Raw genomic sequence first — 25,353 nt, forward strand, 5'->3', positions numbered from 1 at the left:
TATGTGTGTATATGTATGCATATATGTATATATGTGTATATGTGTGCATATATGTGTATGTGCATATATGTGTATGTGTATATGTGTGCATATATGTGTATGTGTATATGTGTGCATATATGTGTATGTGTATATGTATGCATATATGTGTTTGTGTGTATGCATATATGCGTGTATGCGTGTATGTGTGTATGCATATATGTGTGTATGCATATATGTGTATATGCATATATGTGTACAGTGTTGTAAATGACTATTGTAGCTATAAACAGCTGACTTTTAATGGAATATCTACATAGGCGTACAGAGGCCCATTATCAGCAACCATCACTCCTGTGTTCCAATGGCACGTTGTGTTATCTAATCCAAGTTTATCATTTTAAAAGGCTAATAGATCATTAGAAAACCCTTTCGCAATTATGTTAGCACAGCTGAAAACTGTTGTCTGATTAAATAAGCAATACAACTGGCCTTCTTTTTTATACTAGTTGAGTGTCTGGAGCATCAGCATTTGTGGGTTCGATTACAGACTGAAAATGGCCAGAAACAAAGACCTTTCTTCTGAAACTCGTCAGTCTATTCTTGTTCTGAGAAATGATGAGAGCAAGGATATTTATTTCAAGTTGATAAGTGCAACTGAAGCACAAAATTTGTCCTTTCACTTTCATAATTGGGAGCGAATCCTGACTGCAGCCTAGCAGAATTTACAATAAGAAGCATTTTAGATCTACGTTCACAAAAGTGACATTTTTTTAATGCTTTTTATCTTTCCTTTTCCCGGTGAAAAACACCAAATTTTGGCTTAACGCGAACCCTGGTGCATTTTCGCTGAGTAGCACTGCCAAAGTAATGTACACATTTCCAACACATTTCTATTTGTAGAGTACAAAAATTATCATATGAAAGGAAATTTATTAAAAATACCAGCGCACAATGTCGAAGCCCTGAAGTCCACTCCTGTATCTTTTTCTGCTCCCCCATACTATTGCTCATCAGACTATCTGTGTGTGAGAGTGGGTGGGATGTGTGGCAGGCCTCTCATCTTAACACCAGAGCGGGACTGTAATGTCTCTAGTCTAAATCATTAGTCTCCCTCCTTCCCATTTGCCTCCCCCCCCTCCCTCTTTCCAATGTTTGTCTTTCTCTTCTTCTCATGTTGGACTCTCTCTATTTCCCTTAATAAAAATCTCTAATTTGTTTCCAACACCACACAGTCTTTCTCTCTTTAACATCCACCCACCTCCACTAAGGCAGTGAGATGCAGCACAATGTGTCCAACAGAAACCCCGGCCAGTGAAAGGAGGACTCTTAAGCGTTTTTTTTACACTCAGGAGATCAAAAGAAACCCAAGCTGTTATTTAGCTCCAGCTAATCACATATGCCATCTTTGTAGTGTGGTGTATTGTGCACTCTGGGAGCCTGTCCCAGAAGTGGGCTCTGCCTGTCATGAAAATATTAAATCGTATTACAGAGCTTATGTGTTTAGTGTTGCATGTTGTTTAATGGCCGTTGCCAGTGCTATCCAAATTAGGCTATTTTATTCAATGTATGCTTCAGTGTGTGTGTCCATTAAACCCTAGGGAAACGGTTAGTAGTGGAAATAGCAAGTTGCATCGAAAGCACTTCACCATCTCAAAGGTTTGCTTTACTGTCAGTTGAAGAATGTTTTTTACTCATTTTTTACCCCATTAGAGCTGTGTGGCTTGTCAGACTGACAATAGGTAATTGGGTGTTGTCATTCAGACACACACACCGTGTGCAGAACAGTAGCAATCTTGCCAGCCTCTCTGTTGTCGTTGTGTCACTCTCCAATTTCCCTTCTCGCTAAAAATAAAGCGGAGCTGCAGTGATTGTTATGGCACTGACCTGCCTCCGAACCTCGTCTCCAGCAGGCACAGAATTTTAATAGGAGATGCGGCTGATGCAGAAAAATGAATCCTTAATAATTTCATTTTTACCCTCCATTTACCCATCGCCACGGTAGATTTATTGTATTGAAACATGCGTGGCATAATCGAGTAAAGAGGAAGTTGTACTACACCACCTCTGTAACTTACTGGCAATTGTGTTCATGCAGCACAGCATGAATATGATTTGCTCTAAATTATGCTGTAGCTAGGCTCCATCTCTAATAGGCTTTGTTAGAAATGAGTGATGAGTACTACATGTCTACCTAAACACCCTACAGTAAATGCTGTCTTTAACACACAGACACATGAACACTAGTACACACAGAGAAGCACTTATGTCCATAAACACACACACACATACAGTACACACACACACTATTCTGGATTATAGGGATTGGGCTGCCACTGGGTAATGGGCATCGTGCCAATGCAGGCTGGTCTTTAGATCATGCCATGGTTTTACTCTTACTAAGTTATCTTGCATATTTGCATTATCTGTGTGTGTGTGTGTGTGTGTGTGTGTGTGTGTGTGTGTGTGTGTGTGTGTGTGGCTAACTTTAAAAACAAGCCTTTCTGTGAGTTAGTCAGGCCTTGTCACAAATGATTGTGACTGAACAATACCATTAAACTGTTTCTATGCATCCTAGACTACAGGTAACCTAACAGTTAAGAGCATTGGGCCAGTAACTGAAAGGTCGCTGGTTCGAATCCCTGAGCCGGCAAGGTGGAAAAACCTGCCGTTCTGCCCTTGAGCAAGGCAGTTAACCCCCAACAACAGCTGCTCCCCCGTGCACCGATGACGTGGACGTCTATTTAAAGCAGCCCCCCCGCACCTTTCTGATTCAGAGGGGTTAGGTTAAATGCTGAAGACACATTTCGGTTGAATGCAGTTAGTGTGACTGACTAGGTATCCCCTTTCCCTACATTCAATTAGGCCTGTCTGTCTTTTCTAGTTTTGCAAAGGAAACTAGTCTTTCAGTCCCAAGATTTTGAGGAGACCTAGTGAAAGTAAACTAAAAATAGAAGGTAATCTGTGGTCTCGGGAGACCTGTAGTGAAAGGCTTCCAGGCTCAGCATCGTTCAGTACCTAGTAGCCCAAGAACACACACTGCTGCTCCCCAACAGGTTTCGCCTTTTAAAAATAGAGGGAGCAGGAATTGTGCAAAAAGCATAGGGAACCAGCACTGTTCATGCACCATTGAGAACTTCAAATATGGAGAAAGAGAGTAATGGAAACAGGGAGATGGTGAGAGAGGACTAATGTTCTGTCCTCTGCTTTCTGTCTGTGGCAGTGATCGATTTTCCTTATTTATTTGTTCAAGGAGGCGGTGAACACGTCCATGTCTAGGCTATTTCCTGTGAAAGGCCAGGCTGCTGTGGCTCGTGACTAGAGTGACTCTCTTCACTGAACCTGAAGCTACCACTGGTTGTTGGGCTTGTTTTGGTGTATTTACCCAGCATTTTATAGGTAGGGCCATACACCAGACCTGGGTCACAAATACAATTTCAATTATTTCAGTTACTTTCACATTCATTTCAAAGTAAGTTTTCAGATATTATGTATTTGAAAATACAAGTAGTTGAATATTGGAATGTATTTGGAATACAAATATGCATTTGAACCCTATCAGTCCCGAGACCCCAGCAAAATTGTTTTTACATTTTCTTTTCAGCACAACCAGCGCTACATGTACAACACAAAACAATTTGACATAAATAGTTGCATTCATGAGTTTTATTGACAAATGTAAAAAAAAAGTATTATAATAATGGTCCGCCAAAGCAAAAATGTATTTACACGGCTTGTATTTACACCATGTAAATACATTTACACGGCTTGTACAAAACATTGGGAACACCTTCCTAATAGGGTTGCACGATATATCGGAATCGGACAATATTAGCTAAAAATGCCAACATCGGTATCGGCCCGATGTCTAGATTAACACCGATTTGCAAAACTGATGTCAAAGCTGACGTGCATACCTATATAATGTAGGTAATGACGCCACGTAAAATGTTGCGCTACACGTGCAACACAGCATTCCTAACCTAGCCCACAATGTCTGCTATGTGGCTTGAGCAGTTAACAAGTCTAGCAGTCATTTGAAAGAGTAAGAACATTTCACCGAGACAACTGAAAGGCAAAATCCATTAACGGCAAGATAATGAAATTCATCAACCGTTCTCTGTCATGGGAGATGTTAGCTTTTGTCGACTAGTCGAGCACCGGTACACACAACCAAGTGTGCTATTTTTCAGATGTTGCCCTACCGGAGTTACACAGTAATAGTGTCACTGCTATTAGCTTCACGACATACTATGGAAGCTGTTTGGGTCTTTGCGTGTCAAAAAAAGATACACGTCAAATAACACTATTTGACACGTCAAATAACACAGTTCTATTATAGAATGTTGTGTGTTCTGAATTTGCACGTGCAAGCCAAGGGCCACCACTACTATCAGTAGCACTGCCAAAGCTGTACAAAAAAGTCTGCAAACAAGCAAACACCGTCCACGAACAATGTGCTTACAGTACCGTGTTGGTAATAAAGCATCATTTGTTTGATCGCAACTTCTGGGTTAGCTAGTTTTCGCTTGGTACCTAGCTAGCACCAATACAACCAGCCTGATAACAATGACCAGTAGAAACTGCAGTCATTTTCATTATTCTTAGCAATGATCTAGGAATCCTTGTAAGTATTAGCTAGGTTGCCACTTGTTTTTCACCTATTGAAATTTAACTTCTGTTCATGAAAATAAATAGCTAGCCAGCTACTTAACCCTGTTGCCCAAAGCTAACATTATAAGCAGCCAGCTAGCTAGTATCTGGCTAGTGAGGCTTGACTGGCCCGGGTTATGTGTTGTGAAGCTAGCCACAATAAGGATTAGGCACAATAGTGGAATTTGTGGTTTGCCTTCAAAATAAAAGTACCTATTTGAAAGTGATGCAGAAGGTTACAATTGGTGGAATCATGCCATATTTAGACTGGATAATGTTAAACAAGGTTGGAATGTGAAGCAATGAAATGTGGTATCAATCTACTCAGTGACACCCACAGAACACAACTGTTTAGAGTTTACGCAAATATTAGTGTTGTAGCTCTTATCGCGGGACTGTGAGTGTGTGAAATTACCTCCCCAGTCAGCCTATTGTCATGACATGCCCTGGGGGGAGGATCATAGCCCCCCCCCCCATCTCTCTCGCTCGCTCTCTCTCTCCCCACAGTTTTATGACTTTACGACAGGTCATAAATACCTGGTATAAACTGCCATGCAGTATTGAGAGTCTAAGAGAACAAAGAACCTCTCTTGGCCAAACTCCTAAATCCCCAAAATGCGAGAATCAAACAATATTTCCACTTTTGAGAATGTGGGAATGGTCCGTTAACACTTAAGGGACAGTTAAGACGAGTGTGTTTAATTTGGTGATCTCATGTGGGTCAGGAAACACACACCGTTATCTCTTAAAGTGTACATTTCCCAACTGTCAGGTTTACATCTAAATATTGTGAAACGTATGTGATTAAACATGAAACTATTTGTGAAAAGATGTAATGTGATGTTAACCTTCTAAATGAGAGTATGGATTTTCATAAAGATTATCTAGTCAGTAGCCACGCCCACGTGAGCATAGACATTACATCGGCGTCATGGAATCGCCCATTTCGACTGAAATGTATAAAACCCCCTCCTGATGAAATTCACACCAGACCACGCAAACCACGGTGTAAGCTAAGGTTGCAAATGGTTGTATTTCTAAGACTAGAAAACATGCTAACGTGACATGTTGAAATAGTTGGCACTACAACTCTACCGAAGGACAAGACTATACCATGTGGAGCATTGGCTACACAGCTGGAAATGGTTAAACTCTATCGATCACAGAATAAGAGCAAATCTTAGACGTATAATTACTAGTCTGCAGCTAGAAATTACGTAAGTCTAGTACGAGAATATCGACAACCGCCAAAGCATCTATCTATGAGAACTAGAGGTCGACCGATTAATCGGAATGGCCGATTTAATTAGTGCCAATTTCAAGTTTTCGTAACAATCAGTAATCTGCATTTTTAGACACCGATCATGGCCGATTACACGGTCTCCACGAGGAGACTGCGTGGCAGGCTGACTACCTGTTATGCGAGTGCAGCAAGGAGGCAAGGTAAGGTGCTAGCTAGCATTAAACGTATCTTATCAAAAACAATCAATCTTAACATAATCACTAGTTAACTACACATGGTTGATGATATTACTAGTTTATCTAGCTTGTCCTGCTTTGCATATAATCGATGCGGTGCCTGTTAATTTATCATTGAATCATAGCCTACTTTGCCAAACGAGTGATTTAACAAGCGCATTCGCAAAAAAAGCACCGTCATTGCACCAATGTGTACCTAACCATAAACATCAACGCCTTTCTTAAAATCAATACACAAGCATATATTTTAAACCTACATATTTAGCTAATAGAAATCCAGGTTAGCCGGCAATATTAAACTAGGGAAATTGTGTCACTTCTCTTGCGTTCATTGCACGCAGAGTCAGGGTATATGCAACAGTTTGGGCCGCCTGGCTCGTTGCAAACTAATTTGCCGGAATTTTACGTAATTATGACATAACATTGAAGGTTGTGCAATGTAACAGGAATATTTAGACTTATGGATGCCACCCATTAGATAAAATACTGAACGGTTCCGTATTTCACTGAAAGAATAAACGTTTTGTTTTCGAAATGATAGTTTCTGGATTTGACCATTATTAATGACCAAAAGCTTGTATTTCTGTGTGTTTATTATAATTAAGTCTATGATTTGATAGAGCAGTCTGACTGAGCGGTGGTAGGCAGCAGCAGGCTCGTAAGCATTCATTCAAACAGCACTTTACTGTGTTTGCCAGCAGCTCTTCGCAATGCTTCAAGCATTGTGCTGTTTATCAACTCCCGAGATTAGGCTGGCAATACTAAAGTACCTATTAGAACATCCAATAGTCAAAGGTATATGAAATACAAATGGTATAGAGAGAAATAGTCCTATAATAACTACAACCTAAAACGTATTTCCTGGGAATATTGAAGACTCATGTTAAAAGGAACCACCAGCTTTCATATGTTCTCATGTTCTGAGCAAGGAACTTAAAGGTTAGCTTTTTTACATGGCACATATTGCACTTTTACTTTCTTCTCTAACACTTTTGTTTTTGCATTATTTAAACCAAAATGAACATGCTTCATTATTTATTTGAGACTAAATTTATTTAATTGATGTCTTATATTAAGTTAAAATAAGTGTTCATTCAGTATTGTTGTAATTGTCATTATTATAAATATATATATTAGAAAATCAGCCGATTTTAATCGGTATCGGCTTTTCTGTTCCTCCAATAATCGGTATCGGCGTTGACAAATCATAATTGGTCGACCTCTAATGAGAACATTTCCGAATGGTGCTCTGAAGTATCCATTTTAACCACGAAAGACATTGTGACTTCTGGGAACGTTAACCAGAGACTCTGATGAACCCTACAGGATGATCGAGGATTCCAACAGAGAAGAAAACAACGACATTCGGGCATAAATATATAAATTGGAATTATTCTCTAATGAACGGCCGTTCATGTGCAAAGGATTATCATTTTAATTAGTATAATTATAGACTGTGTAGTGAATCCATTTTGTCTTTCCAGCTCTTTCTCAGTCCCCATCCCTTTCCTTTTACGACCAAGCTGTCACATCGGCTTAGCCCACTAGGGACTTTTCTATCATTGTTAGTAACCAATATCTAATGTTTATGTATTTCTATGATTATTTAGTTCGTTAGTAAATAATGATTCATTATGGGAACTAGGGTTCGTGTAGATAACCAAGAATTTTACAACATTTGGAATGAAACTAATGAGGTAACAATTCATTTATGGAAGACTAATTGATAAGATGTGAAAATATCTGAAGAGTCTTCGTGAAAGAGACTATAAATATTTTCCCGTGGTGCCCCGACTTCCTAGTTAATTACAGTTTACGTGATTAGTTTAATCACGTAATAATAACGTAGAGAATTGATTTGATAAATTGTCTTCACATTTAATGATCGTCACAGACACGACACTGTTGTGGGCATTGATATTCGTATTGCACTGAACAGCTTTACCTTTTCGGTCCGCGTTGTGAACCCGAATGAATATATAAGAATAATACATACAAAAAATATACCTATAGGCTATGCCTACGCTGCAATTTAGGCCTATGCCTCGTAAATCTGAGCTGAAAAACATTTCAGGCTATTCCGTTAAAACAACTAGAGCCTTTGCGCACATTGTAATCAAAATTCTGTACAATGGCGAGTGGTGGGGTTGATTGACCAGAATTGGAGGATCCTCCATCGTCGTTTAAATCTCCAGTTTGGGAACATTTTGGCTTCCCAGTAGATTACAACGGCAATGGACATAGTTGTGGGTAAAATGTTAACAGTATATCTCTACGCTCAACGAGAATAGCATATTCAGCTGCAAACACCTCAAATATGTTGACACGTACGCCAACATCACCCCAGTATACCGGCGCAAGACGGAAACACAAAGAAACAATGTCTCCCCTCTGCATTCAAGCAGCCCTTGGCAGCTGATTCTGATCGGGCCCCAAAAAATACAAGTGCAACAGTAGGTAGGTGATGCTTGTATTTTTTACAGTCTTTGTGCGCATATCCGCAGCTATAATCCATTCTCGGTGGTTGTGAATAGGGAGTTTCAGCACCTCGTAAAAGCCACGTTACTAACTTCTTATTTCAGCAAACAGGTAGTACCCTCCTACATGCAGTTACATTGGAAAATATTCAGACCCTTTGACTTTTTCTACATTTTGTTACGTTACAGCCTTATTCTAAAATGAATTTAAAAAATATTAAAAATCCTCATCGATCTACACACATTAAACCATAATGACAATGCAAAAACTGTTTTTTTTTTTACATTTTTGAAAGACACCTAAAGGACTCACAGACCATGAGAAACAAGATTATCTGGTCTGATGAAACTAAGTTTGAACTGCCAAGCGTCACGTCTGGAGGAAACCTGGCACCATCCCTACGGTGAGACGTGGTGGCAGCATCATGCTGTAAGGATGTTTTTCAGCGGCAGGGACTGGGAGACTTAGTCCGGATAGATGAACAGAGCACAGTACAGAGAGATCATTGATGAAAACCAGCTCCAGAGCGCTCAGGACCTAACACTGGCGTGAAAGTTCACCTTCCAACAGGACAATGACCCTAAGCACACAGCCAAGACAATGCAGGAGTGGCTTCGGGACAAGTCTCTGAATGTCCTTGAGTGGTCCGGTCAGAGCCCAGATTTGAACCCGATCAAACATCTCTGGAGAGACCTGAAAATAGCTGTGCAGCGACGCTCCCCATCCAACCTGACAGAGCTTGAGAGGTTCTGCAGAGAAGAATGGGAGAAAATCCCCAAATACAGGTGTGTCAAACTTGTAGAGTAATACCCAAGAAGACTCGAGGCTGTAATCGCTGCCAAAGGTGCTTCAACAAAGTGCTGAGTAAAGGGTCTGAATACTTATGTAGTATTTCATTTTTTTTTATTTGTCATTATGTGGTACTGTGTGTAGATTTTTTTTCTCATCAAACATTGAATCAAATTTAAATTAAGGATGTAACGTAACAAAATGTGGAAAAATTAAGGGGTCTGAATACTTTCCTAATGCACTTTAATAAAACCAAAGCTTTCAATTAATTGGCCAATGCACCCTGTGACAGTCCATTACATTACCCTGGAGTTGGAGATGTATCGTGCTACGGACACACCCCATTTTTCTTTTATTTTATTTCACCTTTTTTTTCAGTTGCGACCTGGCCAAGATAAAGCAAAGCAGTGTGACACAAACAACACAGAGTTACACATGGGATAAACAAACGTACAGTCAATAACACAATTAAAAATATATATGTACAGTGTGTGCAAATGTAGTAAGATTAGGGAGGTCAGGCAATAAATAGGCATTATGGCGACATAATTAATTTAGCATTAACACTGGAGTGATAGATGTGCAGAAGATGATGTGCAAGTAGAGAAACTGGGGTGCAAAAGAGCAAAAAAATAAATTACAATATGGGGATGAGGTAGTTGTGTGGGCTATTTATAGATGGCCTGTGTACAGGTGCAATGATCGGAAAGCTGCTCTGACAGCTGATGCTTAAAGTTAGTGAGGGAAGTTAGTGAGGGAGATATGAGTCTCCAGCTTCAGTGATTTTTGCAATTCGTTCTAGTCATTGGCAGCAGAGTACTGGAAGGAATGGCGGCCAATGAGGAGTTGGCTTTGGGGATGACCAGTGAAATTGACCTGCTGGAGCTCCTGCTACGGGTGGGTGTTGCTATGGTAACCAGAGAGCTGAGATAAGGCAGGGCTTTACCTAGCAAAGACTTATACAGTTGAAGTCAGAGGTTTACATACACCTTAGCCATATACATTTCAACTCAGTTTTTCACAATTCCTGACATTTAATCCTAGTAAAAATTCCCTGTCTTAGGTCAGTTAGGATCACCACTTTATGTTAAGAATGTGAATTGTCAGAATAATAGTAGAGAGAGTGATTATTTCAGCTTGTATTTATTTCATCACATTCCCAGTGGGTCAGAAGTTTACATACACTCAATTAGTATTTGGTAGCATTGCCTTTAAATTGTTTAACTTGGGTCAAAAGTTTTGGGTAGCCTTCCACAAGCTTCCCACAATAAGTTGGGTGAATTTTGGCCCATTCCTCCTGACAGAGCTGGTGTAACTGAGTCAGGTTTGTAGGCCTCCTGGCTCGCACGCGCTTTATCAGTTCTGCCCACAAATTGTCTATAGGATTGAGGTCAGGGCTTTGTGATGGCCACTCCAATACCTTGACTTTGGAAGTATGCTTGGGGTCGATGTCTATTTGGAAGACCCATTTGCTTTAACTTCCTGACTGATGTCTTGAGATGTTGCTTCAATATATCCACATAATTTTCCTTCCTCATGAAGCCCTCTATTTTGTGAAGTGCACCAGTCCCTCCTGCATCAAAGCACCTCCACAACATGATGCTGCCACCCCCGTGCTTCACGGTTGGGATGGTGTTCTTCTGCTTGCAAGCCTCCCCTTTTTTCCTCCAAACATAACAATGGTCATTATGGCCAAGAAGTTATATTTTTGTTTCATCAGACCAGAGGACATTTCTCCAGAAAGTATGATCTTCGTCCCCACGTGCAGTTGTAAACCGTAGTCTGGCTTTTTTATGGCGGTTTTGGAGCAGTGGCTTCTTCTTGCTGAGCGGCCTTTCAGGTTATGTCGATATAGGACTCGTTTTACTGTGGATATAGATACTTTTTGTACCCGTTTTCTCCAGCATATTCACAAGGTCCTTTGCTGTTGTTCTGGGATTGATTTGCACTTTTCGCACCAGATCTTTTTTAGGAGACAGAACACTTCTCCTTCCTGAGCGGTATGATGGCTGCATGGCCCCATGGTGTTTATACTTGCGTACTATTTTTGTGCAGATGAACGTGGTACCTTCAGGCATTTGGAAATGCACCCAAGGATGAGCCAGACTTGTGGAGGTCTATAATTTTTTTCTGAGGTCTTGGCTGAATTCTTTTGATTTTCCCCATGATGTCAAGCAAAGAAGCACTGAGTTTGAAGGTAGGCCTTGAAATACATCCACAGGTACACCTCCAATTGACTCAAATGATGTCAATTAGCCTATCAGAAGCTTTTAAAGCCATGGCATAATTTTCTGTAATTTTCCAAGCTGTTTGAAGGTACAGTCATCTTAGTGTATGTAAACTTTTTGACCCACTGGAATTGTGATACAGTGAATTATAAGTGAAATAATCTTTCTGTAAACAGTTGTTGGAAAAATGACTTGTCATGCACAAAGTAGATGTCCTAACTGACTTGCCAAAACTATAGTTTGTTAACCTCTCTGGGCCAGACGTCCCACCCTAGTCAACAGCCAGTGGAATCCCGTGGCGCGAAATACAAATACCTAAAAAATGCTATAACTTCAATTTCTCAAACATATGACTATTTTACACCATTTTAAAGACAAGACTCTCGTTAATCTAACCACACTGTCCGATTTCAAAAAGGCTTTACAACGAAAGCAAAATATTAGATTATGTCAGCAGAGTACCCAGCCAGATATAATCAGACACCCATTTTTCAAGCTAGCATATAATGTCACAAAAACCAAAATCACAGCTAAATGCAGCACTAACCTTTGATGATCAGATGACACTCCTAGGACATTATGTTATACAATACATGCAAGTTTTGTTCAATCAAGTTCATATTTATATCAAAAACCAGCATTTTACATTAGCATGTGACGTTCAGAACTAGCATTCACACCGAATACTTCCGGTGAATTTACTAAATTACTCACGATAAACGTTCACAAAAAACATAATTATTTTAAGAATTATAGATACAGAAATCCTTTATGCAATCGCGGTGTCCGATTTTAAAATAGCTTTTCGGTGAAAGCACATTTTGCAATATTGTGAGTAGATAGCCCGGCCATCACAGACTAGCTATTTTGACACCCACCTAGTTTGGTACTCACCAAACTCAGATTTACTATAAGAAAAATTGGATTACCTTTGCTGTTCTTCGTCAGAATGCACTCAGGACTTCTACTTCAACAACAAATGTTGGTTTGGTTCCAAATAATCCATAGTTATATCCAAATAGCGGCGTTTTGTTCGTGCGTTCAAGACACTATCCGAAGGGTGACGCGCCGGCGCATATCGTGACATAAAATTTCAAAATATTCCATTACCGTACTTCGAAGCATGTCAAACGCTGTTTAAAATCAATTTTTATGCGATTTTTCTCGTAAAATAGCGATAATATTCCGACCGGGAGACGTCCTTTTCGTTCAAAGGCTCAAAATGTAAAATGGACTCTTCACGAGCGCCCGTCTCATTGTTCTCAGATCGACCACTTACCAAATGCGCTACTGTTTTTCAGCCAGTAACTGCAGAGTCATCATTCAACGTTCTGGCGCCTTCTGAGAGCCTATGGGAGCGTTAGAAAATGTCACGTTACAGCAGAGATCTTCTGTTTTGGATAGAGATGACAAAGAAGGCCAAGAAATGGCGCTTCCTGTTTGGAATCTTCTCAGGTTTTGGCCTGCCATATGAGTTCTGTTATACTCACAGACACCATTCAAACAGTTTTAGAAACTTTAGGGTGTTTTCTATCCAAATCAAACAATTATATGCATATTCTAGTTACTGGGCAGGAGTAGTAACCAGATTAAATCGGGTACGTTTTTTTATCCGGCCGTGCAAATACTGCCCCCTATCCCCAACAGGTTAACAAGGAATTTGTGGAGTGGTTAAAATGAGTTTTAATGACTCCAACCTAACTGTAGGTAAACTTCTGACTTCAACTGTATATATGTGTGTATATATAATCGATACGCATATACATACATACATACATACATACATACATACATACATACATACATACATACATACATACATACATACATACATACATACATAGATGACCTGTAGATGACCTGGAGCCAGTGGGTTTGGCGACGAATATGAAACGAGGGCCAGCGAACAAGAGCATACAGGTTGCAGTGGTGGGAAGTATATGGGGCTTTGGTGACAAAATGGATGGCACTGTGATAGACTACATCCAATTTGCTGAGTAGAGTGTTGGAGTCATTTTGTAAATGACATCGCCGAAGTCAAAGATCGGTAGGATAGTCCGTTTTTAGGAGGGTATGTTTAGCAGCATAAGTGAAGGAGGCTTTGTTGCGAAATAGGAAGCCGATTCTAGATTTCATTTTGGGTTGGAGATGCTTAATGTGAGTCTGGAAGTTGAGTTTACAGTCTAACCAGAACCTAGGTATTTGTAATTTTCCACATATTCTAAGTCAGAACCGTCCAGAGTAGTGATGCTAGACGGGCAGGCGGGTGCAGGCAGCGATCGGTTGAAAAGCATGCATTTAGTTTTACTTGCATTTAAGAGCAGTTGGAGGCCACGGAAGGAGTGTTGTATGGCATTGAAGCTTGTCTGGAGGTTTGTTAACCTCTCTGGGACATCTGGGACGCAGTATACAGTTACCCGCCAAGTTCTGGAGTCAACTAAACTCAGAATTAGTATTATAAATCTTCCCTTACCTTTGCTGATCTTCGTCGGAATGCACTCCCACTTCCACAAGAAATGTTCTTTTTGTTCGAAAAACTCCATATTTATGTCCAAATACCTCCGTTTTGTTTGCGCGTTCAGATCACTAATCCAAAGGTATAACGCGAGAGTGCAAAACCAGAGACGAAAAGTCAAATAGTTCCATTACCGTTTGTAGAAACATGTCAAACAATGTTTACAATCAATCCTTAGGGTCTTTTTAACATAAAACTTCGATAATATTCCAACCGGACAATAGCGTATTCATTACAGAGGAAAAAGAAGGAGCGGCGCGTCAGTGTGCCTGCGCAGTAAACAACTCACTGGTCCCAGGCAGTCCACTGATTGATTGAGCTCCTATTCTCTGCCCAGTGACAGTAGACACATGAAACAAGTTTCTAAAGGCTGTTGACAGCCAATGGAAGCCTTAGGAAGTGCAAAATGACCCCACAGACACTGTAATTTCGATAGGGATTAGATAGAAAAAGTCACTTCCTGGTTAGATTTTTTTTTCTCTGGTTTTTGCCTGCCATATGAGTTCTGTTATACTCACAGACATCATTCAAACAGTTTTAGAAACTTCAGAGTGTTTTCTATCCAAATCTACTAATAATATGCATATCCTACCTTCTGGGCCCGAGAAGCAGGCAGTTTAATTTGGGCACGCCTTTCATCCGGACGTCAAAATACTGCCCCCTATCCTAGAGAAGTTAACACGGTGTCCAAAGAAGGGCCAGAAGTATACCAGAATGGTGTCGTCTGCATAGAGGTGGATCAGAGAATCACCAGCAGCAAGAGCAACATCATTGATGTATACAGAGAAAAGAGTCGCCTGAGAATTGAACCCTGTGGCACCCCCAGAGACACTGCCAGAGGTCCGGACAACAGGCCCTCCGATTTGACACATTGAACTCTATCTGAGAGGTAGTTGGTGAACTAGGCAAGCCAGTCATTTGAGAAACCAAGGCTGTTGAGTCTGCCGATTTAAGAATGCAGTGATTGACAGAGTCGAAAGCCTTGGCCAGGTCGATGAAGATGCCTGCACAGTATTATCTTGTACGATGGTTGTTATGATATCGTTTAGGACCTTGAGCGTGGCTGAGGTGCACCCATGACCAGCTCGGAAACCAGATTTAATAGCGGAGAAGGTACGGTGGGATTCGAAATGGTCAGTGATCTGTTTAACTTGGCTTTCGAAGACTTTAGAAAGGCAGGGTAGGATAGATATATAGGTCTGTAACAGTTTGGGTCTGGAGTGTCCCCCACTTTGAAAAGGAGGATGACCTTGGCGGATTTCCAATCTTTAGGGATCACAGACGATACAAAAGAGAGGTTGAACAGGCTAGTAATAGGGGTTGCAACAATTGCGGTGGATAATTTTAGAGAGGGTCCATATTGTCTAGCCCAGCTGATTTGTAGGGGTCCAGGTTTTGTAGCTCTTTCAGAACATCAGCTATCTGGATTTGGGGGAAGGAGAAGTGGGGGTGGCTTGTGCAAGTTGCTGTGGGGGGTGCAGAGCTGTTGGCCGGGGTAGGGGTAGCCAGGTTGAAAGCATGCCCAGACGTAGAAAAATGCTTATTGAAATTCTCAATTATCGTAGATTTATCGGTGGTGACAGTGTTTCCTAGCCTCAGTGCAGTAGGCAACTGGGAGGAGGTGCTCTTATTCTCCATGAACTTTACAGTGTCCCACTTATGGGAGTCACTAGTGCAAATCTGACACTAATGGAGGCAGTCTCATGTTGCGTTCGTAACCAAGGGGAAGTGGGAATTTACCATACGACTGGGAAATAATCCACTTGAACGGTGGTAATTACTATCATCCTGAGCACCCACTTCTCCCACATGGTGAACTCTGACGTCAGCTACAAAGGAAATGGCCTCTAACAGTGTTTTATCGGCAGTTAAATGCAACAAAACAATATTTATAAAAAACAATATATTCATGTGTTTTTTTAACTCTATAATTTGTTTATAAGCGTGATAGCTGTACTTTGAGTTTGTTGACACAGCTTGTTGGCCTTTAGTCAATTGCAGTTTCTTAATGAGTTCAAATCACATGAATGCATCCAACTGGTAGTTATGACTTCACAACTGGTAAATTACCACCTCCTGCTCAGTGGGATTGAGATCCGGGCTCTTCGCTGGCCATGGCAGAACACTGACATTCCTGTCTTGCAGGATATCACGCACAAACGAGCAGTACGGCTGGTGGCATTGTCATGCTGGAGAGTCATGTCAGGATGAGCCTTCAGGAAGGGTACCACATGAGGATGTCTTCCCTGTAACGCACAGTGTTGATATTGCCTGCAATGACAACAAGCTCAGTCCGATGATGCTGTGACACATCGCCCCAGACCATGACAGACACTCCACCTCCAAATCGAACTCGCTCCAGAGTACAGGCCTTGGTGTAACGCTCATTCCTTCGACGATAAACGCAAATCCGACCACCACCTCTGGTGCGACAAAACCGCGACTCGTCAGTGAAGAACACTTTTTGCCCGTCATGTCTGGTCCAGCGACGGTGGGTTTGTGCCCATAGGCGACATTATTGCAGGTGATGTCTGGTGAGGATCTGCCTTACAACAGGCCTACAAGCCCTCCGTCCAGCCTCTCTCAGCCTATTGCAGACAGTCTGAGCACTGATGGAGGGATTGTGCGTTCCTGGTGTAACTCAGGCAGTTGTTGTTGCCATCCTGTACCTGTCCCGCAGGTGTGATGTTCGGATGTACCGATCCTGTGCAGGTGTTGTTACACGTGGTCTGCCACTACGAGGACGATCAGCTGTCCGTCCTGTCTCCCTGTAGTGCTTTCTTAGGTGTCTCACAGTACGGACATTGCAATTTATTGCTCTGGCCACATCTGCAGTCCTCATGCCTCCTTGCAGCATGCCTAAGGCACGTTCACGCAGAGAAGGGACCCTGGGCATCTTTCTTTTGGTGTTTTTCAGAGTCAGTAGAAAGACCTCTTTAGTGTCCTAAGTTTTCACAACTGACCTTATTTGCCTACCGTCTGTAAGCCTTAGCCTCGTCGTTAAGCCTCGTCTTAACGACCATTCCACAGGTGCATGTTCATTAATTGTTTATGGTTCATTGAACAAGCATGGGAAACAGTTTACAATGAACCCTTTACAATGAAGATCTGTGAAGTTATTTGGATTATTACGAATCATCTTTGAAAGACAGGGTCCTGAAAAAGGGACGTTTGGTTTTTTTTGCGAGTTTATTAGTTTATGCATAGTACTGTCTGTAAACAATTTGTCTTTTCTTAGGAAGTGTCTAAAATAAATGGTGTTAGCCGCTAATGCTAATCATTAGTTAGCTAGCTAAATCAATTGAGGCCAGAGAAAAAAGTGGTAAAAAAATTATGAAAATTGCACAGCATCGCGTCAGCTAGGCAAGAATGAAGGCTACCCGACACTCACTTTTAAGTTGAACGCCATGTTTCTTCTCAAATCCGCAGGACGTAAAACAATATAGAGATAAGATGGATATCTATTTTGAGAAATTACATGTAGTATATTCATATTTTAGCATACACTTTTCATATTGTGAAATTCCTGCAGTCGGCACATGACCACAGAGGCATTGCTCTGGCTACTAAGCAAAAACTATTTACACAATAAACATACAATTCAAATATGCTATTTTGTCGTCAATGGATGAACGGGCGATAAACCAAATAGAAACTGATAATGGTGCATGTGACTTCAATGAACTGAATGATGAGGAGGGTGAAGATGGTGATTTTAAATTTGATTGATCTAAATGAAGAGGGTGAAGAGGTTGATTGAATTTAGAACAATAGTGTAATGATAAAGAGTTGTGGGCAGGGGGTCTAATTATTTTATTATAAAAGCCTGGAAATGGTAGCCTATATAATCTTCCCTCAGAGAATCAAATCAGACACTGAGAACAACATACAACGTGTGTAGTTCACAATAGCAAGCCGAACCAAACTACTGGACACACTGACCGCATTGCTGCAGAATTTAGATGGGTTGTAGTCAGATTGAGGATCGGATATTGAGCTTGAAATCGATTCTTCTTTATCTGATTCTAACGTTGACTTCGAGCCTCCGCCTGTGATGCCTGAGCCTCGTCGCAGTAAAACCAGAACTGAGCCAACTGAGACCTGCTCTCCCGCTTCCCCAAACACCACAGCTCCCTCTCGGGAAAAAGAAGACACAATGTCTAGTCGGCAGGTGTACACGAAACAAGGCCTATGAAAACTGCAGTGCAACCAATTTGTTTGTGGGGCTTGTTCACACAAAACCCTGAACCTGTGCTGACTGTGGACCCAAAACATAAAAAGAAGCCAAGATTGATTAATGCATAATGGCACAATACAGTGTCCAATACAATCAACAAATGACTGTTTTTTTTTATCTTGTCATTAATATATTTCCACATATTTCTTTATGCAATTAATCCTTTACAATAGTTTAACTATTTATCAAGGGTTGGTGCTTATGTTTGCGCACCTTGCAGGTTGACATGCAAAAGTAGACGCTGGAAACGTTCTCAGCAGGTACTTATATACTGAAAGGCCTGGCGGTTCTAGTGTTAATAGGGATATGCATCTTTACCGTTCAAGACGATTCGATACGTATCTAGATACATGGGCTCCGATACGATACAGAAACTAGACGTTTTAGTTTGAAACGATTCAGTTTGATTAGAGGAACGAATCCATGTGATCTCATCACAATCGGCCACTAATTAATTTGTCATTTTTGCAGATGAAAAATGTTCGAGCTAGTAATTTATCAAAATGTATTTTTTTTTTAATTGCTATGACATAGCCAATGAATATATAGCACAACTTTGGATTTCACCCGTCTCATAATCGAATGGTTTAGACATGTGGTCACCAACCTTTTCTGAGCCAAGATCACTTTCTGAACCAAAAGGCAGGCCGAGATCTAACGCTCAGATTTTTTTTTAAACATGTTACATTTTTTTAAAACCTGTGCAACATTTAAAAACAGTTCTGTAGCAATGAGGTTTGTGCAGTAGGCAATAGCTCAATACATTATCACTGCATATAAGCTATTCTTGAATTGCCCTGCCAATGTTGTTATTTTCAGACCATTGTAAAATGATATATGATCACCCTGGTAATATATAATTTGTTTTATTACTTGTGAGGCATAATTGAAATCATTTGCGTCTATTTTTTTTTTTTTTTTTACTGGACTGCGTCTGATGCAGCCCAGTATCGCCAAGCGCTACATTGACCATCAGATGCTTGTGATCAGTCTCGGAGGGAGGGAGGGATGAGTCATGTCGCACTTCAGTATTAGTGACTCATGCACCAATTCATGTTTTTTGTTGATTTTATTTAATTAAAAAATATATATATTTTTTTTTTTTGGGGGGGGTAAATGTAAATATCCATACACACATATATACATACAAAGACCTATATAAACATATATACTTTTTTAAAGAATATACATTTATTATTATTCCCTGCAAACCCTACCACCGATCCCCCAATTGGAGTAAACTAATAAACACTTCGGCTTTTACCTTCAATTTATTCATCTTATACACATTTTACAGACAGTCTATTTTACAATAGTTCTTTTTTTTTCCTTTTTTTCCTTCCTCTATTTTTGATGTCCATCCAGTTTGATTTCTATTTGTAACTGTTCTATATCATAAAAGTTCTGAACCTATATACATTTTACAGACTCCGTATGTTTTACATTGTTTATCCTGTTATTAGTCCCACCCTTCAGCTTCATTCAACCCCTCCCATCTATCTCTCAACATCATCCATTTCGGATTTCTATTTGCCATATATTTTTCAACTGTGCCGTGATGCTTCACAAAACAATTGAACCTTTCTATTCTCATAGCTTCTACAGATTGTAAATTAAAAATAAACATTTTTGCTAAAATAATTATTATATTATTGATTGATTGACTATGGCTTTTCAAATCACTAACCCTAACCCAATTCATGTTGTTACTCGTATGACCAAATACTCCTCGATATTAGAAACGCGCTGCTAATAACTACGCAAGTCTATCGATAGCGTGAGTGTCTAGGGAGACAGTGTTTTATGGCTTATAAAGTGTTGACAGTGCTGAATAAAATCTTAAACACCAACTCATAAAAACAGCAGCTCTTTGCTGTATTTGTTGACAGTCTCTCTGGTCATGTTTTTTTAATTTTACACAGTAGACGACTATCAATTTCGCTGTGGGCTAGTGAAAGCTGCAGACACGGTGATCTGGCTATTTGATTGGCCAGCCGTAGGCCTATAGGTACACTTGCTTTTCTTTCCGGGTCTGCATGATAGGGGGAGTTTGTACCTTCAGACTCATTAAATGGTTCAGAATGAACAGTTAAACTACCCAGTGTACAGGGCAGCTGAATCAAGTGCACCTACCCCAAACTGTGCAAAACTTTTTACAGAAATGTTTGGTGATCGACTAGGAAACCCTTGCGTATCGATGAATCGTTACATCCCTATTGCTTGAATATACCACAACCCTCAAGCCTTATTGCTTAATTAGACTTTAGTTTGACTGTAACAGCTAGCCAAACTGCATTGGACATGAAATATCTTAAGAAAAACCATTCTGGTTTTTCTTTCATTATGTATTGTATGCTGGAAACCTAATGGATAAACAGTGTAATACCTCAAACACCTGTATAATCTTTGAGTTTCATGTAGCTCACCAAATCTAAGGTCTGTTTCCCATAGAGAGTGGGTGAAAGTTTGCACTTTGGCCAAGTGCTTTCATGTAATTTTTTGCTGTTTTAGTGTATTCATTATATGTCCTCTTGTTCACAGATCTGCACCAACATTTTGCGGACTCTTCCGCCTAGTGACAACCCCGATTTTGACCCAGAGGAGGACGAGCCCACTCTAGAGGCCTCATGGCCACACATACAGGTAAAAACATGTCACTTTAATTTGACCTCTTCTTAACTTTTCTTTACGTATGTGTTATACCTGTTAGTATGAGCTTTATGTACAATTCATGTACCTTTTCATAGATTTGTATTTGATTTACTTTTCCCAGCTTGTCTATGAGTTCCTTCTACGATTCTTGGAGAACCCAGACTTTCAGCCCAGCATCGCCAAGCGCTACATTGATCAGAAGTTCGTGCTGCAGGTAAGCATCGCATCTGATGTCACACTGACCCGTTAATGACCCTTATCCTCTCAGATTTCATGCCGTCATCGTCAGTCACTCAAATGGCCACATGACATCACCATCAGCAGGGGTGTATTCAATAGGAAGCAAATTTCCGAAAACGTTCAACTTGACCAATAAGAAACTGTTGTTTTTGTTGCATAATGTGTTCCGTTGACAAACGTTTTGCTTTGTTTGCTATGGTGTATAGGGATGTTCCAAATAGACCATTTAAAAAAAAAAAATAATAATGTTTAAACCGCCATTTTCTTTATCGGTTTTCTGTTAAAGCGATAAGAAGCATTCATAGAATTCAACGTGAATTCAGAGCGTTAAGCATTGCACCTGTACTACAATTACTGTACCTCAATTTCACTTTGGAAAGTTTGCATTTCCTTCTCATTTAACTATTACCATATAGGACTTCGCTGCTGTCACTTGCCTTTCTCTGCCATTTTCCAACTGTTAACGATGACGGCGTAGGGGTGGAGAAATCAACTCCTAAGAATCGTCTCCTAAGATTCAGTATTTTGGGAACAGAGGAGACTTTCATAGCAAGCTAGCGAGGGACTGAGAGAGAGGGGAGGGGCACAGTAAAGGCATGTCGGCCACCAGGCAGACAGTCAGAACCGTGTACTAGGCCTGTCTTATCAGCAATCAAAAGCTGCATCCCACAATGGAATGCTGTATCTCGCAATTTCTTGACTTGCTATGTCTCACAACTTCAGTAAAGCAGGGCCTATTATCAATGAATATGCTAGGATATTGAGAAGTTGAGCCTCGCGCTTCATCGCTCTTAGTTGTTTTGGAAATTGACCCACTATGCTGTTTCTTTCTGCATCTACGCCCAATATATTTTTGGATAGGGATTTTTCTTAACATTAAGGATCCCAATTTTGTTTAATAGTGTGCACTAACGAATACACCCCTGGTCTGTCAGTGTTGTTCAAAGCTATTGTATTGATTCACCAAATATTGTAGAGACTCTCATTTCATGTTGTTTACTGTGTTAGTTCTATGTGGAACTAAAGGGTACACACAGACCCAAAAAGACAGACCTGGCAGCATTACAAGCCTCAGACTGACTGCTAAACATCTACTCTTCAAAAGACAGTACAATATATCAAACACAAACCGCATTTGGATAATCATGTGTAAGCGGTCATATTGATTTAGTTTAAACAAAAACAGCACCAATTTCCAAATCTGTTTTTTGCTCGAGAGCCTCAAGTTCAGAGTATGAAAGACCAAAATGTTTTGATTATATCTCCTGGCAGTTATCAAAACCAGGCATGTGGTGTCGCTTTGGAGGAAGTCATCTTACAACAACTTGTACATTTCTTCAGTGTCAGTCTCAGCATTTAGCCTAGTTTGTCGTCGTATGCTTCGGCTTGGTATTCCAGGATCTATACCGTCATATTAATTTGGCACCAAATGGTAGAAAACAGACAAACTGGGAGATACGACCTGAACTGTCAATAAGAAACGCAGGTTTCCGCATTTTGATATTAAACGTTTTGCTACGGTGTGCCCTAATGAATACGACCCAGTCTCACCCTTGCAGGAGCAACCAACCGGGGCTGCGCCGTGCGTATTTATCGAGCCGTCCTGCTTTCCCCAGGGCAAGGGAGCGAACAGGGACTAATACTACGGCCTGGAATGTTGGCTGAGCTGCAGCATCCGAGGTGCTCAGGCTAAATTTCCATGATGCGAGTGGTGTCGTGGGGAGCTTTGAATAGCTCCCTGTTTACATTGCAGGAAGAGAAAAGGGGACTGTGGTCAGAGAGAGGCTGGGGAAGAGGAGCGGAAGGATGGCAGAACAAGCCCAGTTTTTTGTTGTAGTGTCAGTGCTTTCCCGTCTCTCTGTAAGCTTGTTAGAGACAGATCTTGACATGGGAGAGGGACTGTACGATATGCTCACAGTGGAACTGATGGTTAGAATGTGTTTCATTTCATCTTGGTAAGCAGTAAGTATTTATTTTAGAAATGTTTGTCTGGGGAAAAAGCATCCCTCTGCGAATGTTTAGCTCATTCATAGTCTTCAAATGAGTGTGTGTGCACGTGTATACTACAGTATGTGAGTGCATGCAGAGGGGAAGAAAGTGCAGCCCTGTCATTAGCGTAGTTACAGAGGTGTTGTCACCACAGTACGGCTTCCTGTGAGTCTGCTGATGCTGGACAAAAAACTCTACCAAAAGCTTTGAATGTGTCATATATCAAATATTCAATTGATTCATTTTGATTCAATTTAAAGCATCAAATGGCTTGAAGTATTTCCTGGCGATGTACAATGCTTTCAAAAAGTCTTCACACCCCTTTACTTTTTCCAAATGTTGTTGTTACAGCCTGAATTAAAAATGTATTAAATTGATATGTTGGTCACTGACCTACACACAATGCCCTATAATATCAAAGTGGAATTATGTTTTTTGAAATTTGTACAAGTTCATTTAAAAGGAAAAGCTGAAATGTCTTCTGCCAATAAGTATTCAATCCCTTATGGCAAGTAAATTAGTTCAAGAATACAAATGTGCTTAACAAGTCACATAATAGGTTGCAATAAGTATTTAACATGCGCCGTTTATACCTCCCGTGTGCATGCCAGCATGCCGGTGATTAGTGGTAGTAGTGGTGGGCAGGCTTCTATTTGAATAAATCCATTGAATATTCACCATAAAAAATAAATCCATTATTAATTTGTTCCTAAGAAACATTTATTTTGTAGTGAAAATATAATGGAATATAACAGAATAAAATAAATATTATTTTCCCCACACAACGTGTGGAACCGCTGTCATATAGAAAAGTTATATTTCGAAACAGAGCCGAAGCCCATGCTTTTTTGATCCACGTTTCATCTCTTTCCTGTCCTCACTACCACTTTGTTAGGGAGCATCTGTAGGGTCTTACATTGAGAGTATCTTAAAGATAATCAATTTCCCTTGCCAACATTTTTTAGCTACCGTAAATTCCGGACTATAAGCCGCAACTTTTTTCCCAGGCTTTGAACCTCGCGGCTTAAACAATGACGCGGCTAATATATGGATTTTTCCCGCTTTCAATTTTTATTTTCCAAAAAAACACATTCTGTGACGTGCTCAGTTTTTTGGCGGCATGAAGCTTTCATTAGACCAATGAAATTGCCGAACGGGTTAAGGTCAAACAACTTTTTAGTTTACTGTTTAGATTAAATCGAGCGCTCTCAAACTTCCCATCATTCTGATTACGGTAGTCATTTTGTCACCCTCATCATGGCAAAGACACGGAGAAATGCATATGATGCAGCTTTCAAGTTGAAGGCGATTGATCTGGCTGTTGGAAAAGGAAATAGAGCTGCTGCACGCTAGCTTGGTCTTAATGAGTCGATGATAAGACGTTGGAAACAGCAGCGAGAGGAATTGACTCAGTGCAAAAAGACAACTAAAGCTTACTGCAAATTTTTTATTTTTTGTTACAAGCCGTGTTTCGTTAAAGCCTATTTATTTTTGTTACAAGCCGTGTTTCGTTAAAGCCTGTGTAAAGTTCATTTGTTTCAATGTAGGCACCTGCGGCTTATAGACATGTGCGGCTTATTTATGTTCAAGATAATATATTTTTTTAAATTCAGTGGGTGCGGCTTATATTCAGGTGCGCTTAATATTCCGGAAATTACAGTACTATCTTTAAGCCTTTGTCTGGGGGGGGGAAAAATCTATCCATAACTGTTATAGGGGTTACCGTCCTCCCTCGACTAACCTTTGTGCACTCGAGGAGTTAACTAGTTTGTTGTCGTCTTTTACTAAATTAGAAGTTATTATCCTGGGTGAACTAAATTATGAGTGGGAAATGCAGGCTTTAGACAATTTATACTGAACAAAAATATAAACGCAACATGCATCAATTTCAAAGTTTTTACTGAGTTACAGTTCATATAAGGAAATCAGTCAATTGAAATGAATTCATTAGGCCGTAATCTATGACTGGGAATACAGATATGCATGTATTGATCACAGAATCCTTAAAAAAAAGTTGGGCCTGTACCAGAAAACCAGTCGGTATCTGGTGTGCCTCATGCAGCGCAAGACATCTTTTTTTGCATAGAGTTGATCAGGTTGCTGACTGTGGCCTG

General features: G+C 40.4%; 1 protein-coding gene across 1 annotated transcript in view; it reads left to right on the forward strand.

The window, feature by feature from the left end:
- LOC106607584 (serine/threonine-protein phosphatase 2A 56 kDa regulatory subunit) overlaps window positions 1–25,353 on the forward strand; it is a 158,114-nt gene that overhangs the window by 111,397 nt on the left and 21,364 nt on the right. The window contains exons 3-4 of the mRNA XM_014204662.2: window positions 20,900–21,001; window positions 21,132–21,224. Coding sequence (XP_014060137.1) covers window positions 20,900–21,001; window positions 21,132–21,224 — 195 coding nt within the window. The remainder of the gene's footprint in view (window positions 1–20,899; window positions 21,002–21,131; window positions 21,225–25,353) is intronic.

This window comes from Salmo salar, chromosome ssa06, assembly GCF_905237065.1.
Source record: "Salmo salar chromosome ssa06, Ssal_v3.1, whole genome shotgun sequence".
Taxonomy (NCBI): Eukaryota; Metazoa; Chordata; class Actinopteri; order Salmoniformes; family Salmonidae; genus Salmo; species Salmo salar.